The sequence below is a fragment of the Bactrocera latifrons genome, unplaced genomic scaffold, assembly GCF_001853355.1.
Source record: "Bactrocera latifrons isolate USDA-ARS-PBARC rearing strain unplaced genomic scaffold, ASM185335v1 scaffold_99, whole genome shotgun sequence".
Classification (NCBI taxonomy): Eukaryota; Metazoa; Arthropoda; class Insecta; order Diptera; family Tephritidae; genus Bactrocera; species Bactrocera latifrons.
Window position 1 is genome coordinate 379,757 of NW_017537700.1, and position 8,157 is coordinate 387,913.

At 39.0% G+C, this 8,157-nt stretch overlaps 1 protein-coding gene across 1 annotated transcript in view; it reads right to left on the bottom strand.

Annotated features, from left to right (window-relative positions):
• The window catches only part of LOC108978011 (transient receptor potential cation channel trpm), a gene marked incomplete in the record, with an annotated part of 126,171 nt that overhangs the window by 56,794 nt on the left and 61,220 nt on the right, over positions 1 to 8,157 (bottom strand). The window contains 4 exon segments of the mRNA XM_018948051.1: positions 215 to 367; positions 2,630 to 2,841; positions 3,085 to 3,274; positions 3,587 to 3,773. Coding sequence (XP_018803596.1) covers positions 215 to 367; positions 2,630 to 2,841; positions 3,085 to 3,274; positions 3,587 to 3,773 — 742 coding nt within the window.

The following is an 8,157-nucleotide window of genomic DNA, read 5'->3' on the forward strand; positions in this document are numbered from 1 at the left end:
TACACAACAACAAAAATTACCGAAGCTTTGACCCCTTTCTATGTATACATATATACAGATTTTTRCGCTTTSAAATCGCGTAGAATATATATAKTTTTTTAAATTATTTTAGGGTTAATCAAACTGGTTAAAAAGGTAACGTAATCGTAAAAAAAGTTATTAGAAAAWGAAAAGAACAAACGAGTTTAGTTAATATTTGCACCTTAGTACATACCTCGGCGTCGGGTTGCGAACGATCCGAATCGTCGTTGTCCAAATTCTGATTCTCCAGATGCTCCTCTTCGGTTTGTGGCATTTGTTGTAGCTCTTCTTTGGATTTGAAATCCAAATGTCTGATATAAAAGGGTATCAAAAGACCTAAGATGACCTGGAAAGAGAAAAAATAAATAATTTTGGAAAATTTATTGTTTGTATGAAGAGGTATCAGATATGTTATATAAATAATATTAACCCTCTTAGTTAACAGGACGGCACTTTACCCTCAACGTCCAGCCGGCACCTACAGCTAGTGCAATAGCCAAGAGGCACTTAGTGGTGCTAGTCATTGCCAGCAGTAACTTCCTTGGCAAAACACTCAAGAGAAGTAGAAAACGGTAGAGCTGAAGCTGCTGCATGTACTCTTCGCAAGATTAGATGGAGACACGCATATGTCAACGCTCGACAGAGTAAACTGGCTTAATGGAGTCAAATGCAAAATAAAAAAATTACTTCACACTGCTATGGGTAAAATTACAGATTGCGAGGAAGATGCCGTCTGGGAAATACTGGACCGTAGTTGCATTCCGTCTATTCCGAAGGTGAAGGTACGGTAAAACCAGAAGACACACTGTGGCTTCGTAAGAGACAAAATTCTAATGTACCGACGGAAGATTGTAAATTGCTAAAGGCCACCAACTTAGACAAAGAGGGTAGCATCAAAGCTACCTACATATATCAAAATAAGGAAGTCGGCAGTGGTATGTCCTCGAAATATTATAAGTTCGGAAAAATGGCGGGTACCTTAGTCTCAAAAGGTCGACTGAATCTCCGGTCCTCTCTTACCAGCGGTTTGTAGCTTTAAGGTAGTCTCTGGATATCTCCTAAATACTTCTCCACCTTTCGCTGCGCCAGCTATTCTAAAGGTCAGCTTAAAGCCACAAGACGGAGTTAAGATAGAACCGAATATTCAACCTGCCACCGAGAAGAAACCCGAACTAATAAGATTGGTGTTCAACGGGATTGAGTTAACAATTAACGAGCACACTAACTACCTGGGAGTAATTTTGCAGATGCATATGCAAGCCGATTCGGAGACCTGTATACACGTGAGAACTTGACTCTTCAGCATTAGAGTTACACAGCTATAGTCAAGTCAATCTTGCTTTAAAGTGCTTTGATTTGGTGGACCGCTGTTACAAGCGGGTGGATGGTCTCTGTATAACCAGGGCCCTAAAAACGACTCCCCGGGTTGTACTAGAAGCTTACTCATCCTACGAGTACGAAGGTGTATTCTCTACAGGTATAGACAGTAAGCAGGAGATTGTTGGATGATATACTACTACGCTTTATTGGGGGATAGATGGCGCAGGAGCATGCAACTCGCCAGCGGAACTTACGACTTCTTCCCATGCGGATCAAAATGGCTAATGATYCCGGAATACTGCAGTAGCTTCTAGACGGAAGTTTTTGCAGACAGGAAAGCGACACATAGCCAAGCGGTCATTATAGAAATAATCTCTTATTACGTTCGAAAATGTTCTTAGAAGTAGGGAGACGGTAGATGTACATATAGTGGCTGCCGCAAAGAGGCTGCATATAGACTGGGTTCCAAGCTACAAAGGAATGCCGGGAATTGAAATAGTTGGTGAGATAGCCATAAGAGCTAACCGTCTGGCTACCTAAACAATAAAAACTGCAGAGGGATTTACAAACGTATCAGGATGAGGTGGAATGCACACACAGTGTAAAAAGGATTAAAGGACAGTTGTTGGCTTGGTGACAGGTCAAGCGAGCCGGATCGACATTAGTAACGCCCGTTCCCACGATAGTCGGGTCTACGAAAACCGGAACGGACCCGAATTTTTTATTCGACCAAGAACTGTCAAGTCGTTACAACAACAACAACAACATTAGTAACGCCGATATTTGCCCAAAATGCAGAGAAGTAGGCATGAGAGAGACGCTGGCCCACCTTCAATGATTCTGTCTAGATTTACCTGGCATTCATTGTAGATATCTAAAAGCTTAGTAATTCTACGGACTAGATGGAGTATAAAAATTACATAGCAAGTCGCTCCTAAAGTTCGCAAAACACTTGTATGTCCTAGATGACGAATACTTAACTAAACAACTAATCCTCCACTAATCCATGGCATTACATTTGGCCAGTATATATAATAACTCTGAATTACGCTCTCTTTATGACTGAAAAGGTTTTGTTATGTGGTTTTACAACGGAACTCGAGATATCAAGCTTCCATTTCTACAAAATTAAGGAAGTATTTTTTATTTTAAAGTATATAGTACATAATTTAATTTATTTACGTAGTTTGAATGATAATACTCCTATCTTAATATTACTTTAAGAACAACAATTTAATAAAAAAAAAAAAAAAATAATAATAATATTTATTATCTATTAAAATTTCACCTTAATATTTGTATTTTTGCGCGTTCGCAAGCCGCCCATCCACAAATCGGCCAGTATGACTTGACTGCTCGGATGCGCCAAGAGTGCACGATGATTGGCGGCCACCGCCAGCGAAAGGCAACTTTGGTTCGACCAAGAGTGTAGCTCACAAGTGAGTAGTCGTTGAGCCTTCTCCCCATCAGTGCGATAGCTGAAGTCCAATAGTTTAATACCTGGAAAGCAAAGTTAGGAAGATAGTGTTATTCACAAATAAGAAAAATGAGAACTCTTCAAAGCACGTAGAGATCAACAAAAACTTTGGTACCACTAAAGCCACTTGAGGTGACATATTGCTGTAATTTTCAATCGTTTTAAACGGATGCCTACGATCTTCGTACTCACATTAGCAATCAGCTGCGACAAATGTAGGGAAAGACCTTTCTCTCTATCAAACACTCAGGCCTACAAGCACGTACCTTTGCTTTCGAATTCCTTCGCATATGCACGCAATTCATCATAGATTTCCGTGTCTAAATCATCCTCGGCGGCCTCGTGTGCCATRGCCTTGTACAGTTTACAGGCCACCAGGGATTTTGCCAAAGCCTCCTCGCCGTGCGTCCACATAAGCAACGCCATTTGTTGACGCTTCGTAAGCACAGCCCAAATCTGAAAGGGAAAATGCGGAGAATTCCAAAGGTTAAAAGCATATTTTATAAATAATAATATAATGCATTCTATAAGTCATTATATACGTAGTCATAATAGTATAGAAGACGCTTTAGAAAACGTTCAAGTGCGTATGACTTGAGTGCGACGGCATTCAAACTCCTTTATATACTTTTGCAGTTATATAATATTATTTGGCCATCTAATTTATGATGCTTGAAATTATTACCGTTAGTAGCACCGTTTTCAGCAAATTTCACGCACTCAAGTCATTTGCTCGCCTTTCATGCCGTCGCTCGTCGTCGTACTTACCAACAATTCGTTGAAAGGAAATTCGAAAAGTGCCATTTCCGTTGTGAATGGCAGCAATCCGGTGACCAAACTTAAGGAATTTGCGCCCGCATAACGTTGATATGTTGAGGATTTGCGGTGTGCATTGGCATAACTGTTCATTACTTTTGCGTAGATCGGACGAAATTTTCGGCGTGTATAATATGAGCTGGAGAGAGGAAGGGAAGATAATGTGAATTAAAGTATTTGACCTCTAACTATAATATAATATATGAAATATAATAGCTATTATTATAACAAAGGTAATATATTATTGGTAAGGTTGAGCTCAGTCTACTACCGGGGTCACAGCTGGCGGCTAGTGGAAGGCCTGGGCTAAGTAAATTAGCTACGAATAGTGATACACAGCCGATCAAGAACTGCAGGAGAGGAAGGCTTGAATCAAAACGCCTCATGCGACCAATGAATCTCAGACAAAGAAGCGAAAAGCGTTCACAACTCCCACGGGGGTTGCAGCGAGGAAGTCCAGGGAGAACATACCTATGAGAGGGAGGTAACAAAGCGTCGAGGGAACAATACAGCGAGCAACACCAAAAGAGCACAGACGGCAACGCAAACCCTGAGTCTACACTCATCAGAATCGAGGCCGGTAAGATTCTGCTTATGGAGGACTGAAAACCCGGAACTGAGTAGTTTGGCAAAGGACTGGTGAGAACAGTATTCTATCATCTCAGAAGATAAGAGTGATATCTTATCGAAATGGCTGGCATGCCAATACTGTTCCCACCTCCGTCTCGTTAAAACCTGGCAGGTCCACAAGTACGTTCTATGCATRTCGCCATCMTTTTYTTTGKCCGTACAGGTTCATTTGAGACGAGCTCCTGAATCGTGCCCGAACCTAGATCTGAACATAATCTACCATAAGGACTTGTGTCAACCCTGCATGGCCTCCGTTCTTGTATAGAACTACGAGATTCATAAAGGGCAACAGTTACAATGTGCGGAGATAGCGGCCTGATACTGAAATCAATTCGTACGAAAATTAGTACACCGCGACAACAGAATGATCTTAAAAATTACAGAAACAGGAGTACATTATTCAAATGAGATGGGCAGAAAAGAAATTCTTAGAAAAATGCAAGGGTGTCGTGCAAATTATGAAGACGGTGATGGCGAAACAAACGAACGTCAGTATGGATGTTAAGAACCGAGCGGCACAGCTGGATAAACTCTTCGACGTATGAAGATTTACCGCAGAAACTGGCTCATCGCAGAAAGTGCGAAAAGACGGGACATCGTCGGCTTCGGCTCCACTTTGCCACCATATTTGGCGATTGATCGTCTATTTCCGGGTTGTAAGCATACTATACGTCCAAGACTCATCACTAATAATAATACGTTTCATGATTTACTGTTAGTCTTAAAGCATTGTTTCACAGACCTTAACGCGACGGTGTTTTTCGAAAAAATTTAGTGACTTTGCAACTAATCCTGCTGCTGCTAGAAATAAAGGGTCTAAACATCGTGAACTTGCGGCTAATTACGCTGCCTTACTATCGGAGGTGATAATCACTACTCTTATACAGGCTGCACTCCGGAGCAAATTATCTACTACTACTTTTATGGAAGGTACATCCGTTTGTAAGACGCTGCAGTGGTTAAGAGCTGGAGCTGAAGGAAAGATGTAGACAGTGTTCACCGCCCCTCTCCTCCAGCAAGTCCTTGCTACACATGTCTCCCTCAAAGGTACTCGTATGTGAGCAGAGGGCTGGCTCGGCTACTCGCATACCAAGTATTTGGAAAGTGTGCGAGTGTTTCCAAGTTCCCAGCCGCGCAGTCATTGAAGTACTCAGATGCTTTGAGTCCAAAGGCAGCTTTCGCAGCCATACAACATGCAGCTAATAAGCTCCTCGTTTGTCGAAGCCGCCGATATCAGATCACAATAGGATATAGTCATATGAACTGATCTGATGCTAAAGAGCTTTCAAGCTCTACCCAGTGTCCTATGATTGCAATACGTTCGAATTAATTTGGTTTTGTTTATTTACATAACAACGGTAAAATCTAAACTTAACCTCAAATTTGAGGAAAAAGTGAGCRATCAATTTAAAGTCCAACATAAGCTTTAAATAAATACAAGTAGTTCTCCCCTACTAATCTTTCCACAAAGCGGACATATACTCGTGTATGTATGTGTGCATTCGTAAACTGTTGCTGTCGCACAAAGCCCGAGAGATAAGTAAATACGCACAATAATTGAAGTCAAACAAGGAAAACGCATGGAGGGAAGGGCAACACAATAGCCATTCAAGCGCAACAATGCCGGCCTACTCATAAAGCAGAGAGCAAACGTACAACAAACGCTTAAACGACAATGAATCATGAAGAGGGTCAGCTCACTCGTTGTTGTTGCAACGCGCACTGATTGCCGGAGCAATGAGCAAAATCAACAAACGATTTTATTTGCAAGGTCCACAATTATTGATTTAAGCTTTTATCGAGCATTTAAACGCTTTTAACCCAATCGCTGCTTTGCATAGTCGCCTTAAGCGTAATATGGCAACACTTCCATATTCCGTTTCTGGTTAGATTGCGAGTTGGGGATATGCTTGGTGTTCAGCAGTGGTTTGTGTAAATATTCGGAAAGTGAAATATCGTAGAAAATTGATTTTGTGTAGCCAGAAGCTATATGTGGCATCCCACATTTGCGTAAATAGTTGTTTGTTTTAAATACAACAGCGTTTGACGAACATTTATAATGCGTGACACTGAAAGGCTTAAAAGATTTAATTGTTCAGTTAAGTTAAAGAATTGGAAGTAAACTTGGCGAATTCGATTGTGGCTGTGGCGTATTCGGCGTATATCTATTACTAGGTGTATGAAGAAAGCGAAACGATTGGAGGTACTCAACATATAATTAAATAAAMTACCAAATGCTAAACGAATTAAATCTTAATGGATTCAAGTTTCCGTCGCCTAGTCAAATTGACCACCTTGACACACTTATAAATCTCATTATGTTAAGCTCAATGCAGTGTATCACTCTTGAAGGGAACTATGYTGAATAAAAAAAAATAAATAAAAAAATGAGTTTTACTGTAACCTATTATTTATGTGATAAATTTGCGATGAAGTACTATATGTGGAACTAAAAATAAATGTATGGAATACTTTTATCTGAAAGTGTGAACAATTCTTGTGATTTACTTAATATGAAAATGAATTGAACTGTTGATAATGATTTTATATACTTTTTCACTTCGTCTTTTTGTGAAGATCAAACATCTTTAATTGTATATATTAGTTCTGGTTTTCTTCAAAATAGAGTTCAAGCTTTACTCGCTTCTATGTAAGTATACAATGTGTTGAATTCGCTGGAAGCTTAATGCCATTTTTTATAGTCTTTGTTTAAAAATCTTTCGATTTTGTAAACATTTTTGAGGCAATTATACGTGCTGTTTTAATGTTTCTTGGGTAGGCGCAAGTATTAGGAAAGAATGTGTCAAACATATTGATAAACATAAGAAAAGTGTCTTAAATCACAAATCTGATTATTTCATACAAGAAAATATTCGGACAATCCAAAGAAGATAAATGACTTGGGTCTGAAATCTTGCACACCCGCAAAAAATCCTCTTCTTTATGCGAAAATTAATGTATGTGCACAAGAAAAAATTGATCGAACGTATAACGTTATAAAACTTATGTTTATTACACGCTTTCAGAAATATTTATACAAGTTGTAGTTTATATATAGATTTATACGAATTSAAGGTATAATAKTCAGGACTCTTTTTATAAGCGAGTAATCGTAATTTAGACTTAACATCCTTCATAGGCGCTTGCACAGAATCYTTCTTGAAGTCTTTAGTGACGTTTCGCCACTTATTCCTAAATTGCCTCTCATTTTTCGCTTTAATAATAGCCCAATAAGTCTGAATCGGAATGAGCTCTGGGCAATTCGGAGGGTTCACCTCTTTGGGAACTACACCCACCACATTCAGGGGTTTTGTGGAATCTGATAGTTGTCGGAATCAAAATTGAAACCGATAAAAAAAAAGCAGTAGGTGTCATGAATTCGGATATTATTGGTTTGATATTCGAAACAGAATTTGTATCGGTTTTGGGTGTCACGGAAACCAATTTTATCGGTTTTGCTGTCAGAAACAAATCAAGAAGATAGTCGCACACAGATTTGAAATTTAAGTTAAGAAATCAAGTTATTTTATTGTTACGAATTAATTTACTTTTATTTCTATAGGAGAAAACATAAGAATAAAACAAGAAATGTCTAATTATTGAGTTTTGGAAAAAATGGTGTTTTAGGGGAGAGCCTGCTTTAGAAGCTTAAAAAATATTATTTTGTTGAGGTTTTTTTTTTGTTTTTTTTTTTTGTTTTTGGGAGGGGAAATAAATAATTGATTAAAGCGAAATTTCTTGGGTTTATAGTTATATATTTAAACATCATCCGCACATATTTTTGATACGAAATCTTTTACATTTTGCCTTTGGGATGCAATTGTCAGATGCTTCTCGCATGTGCATATGCCAGAGCGGGCAGGATGCAGGTCGAGATTTCTATTGTAAACAAA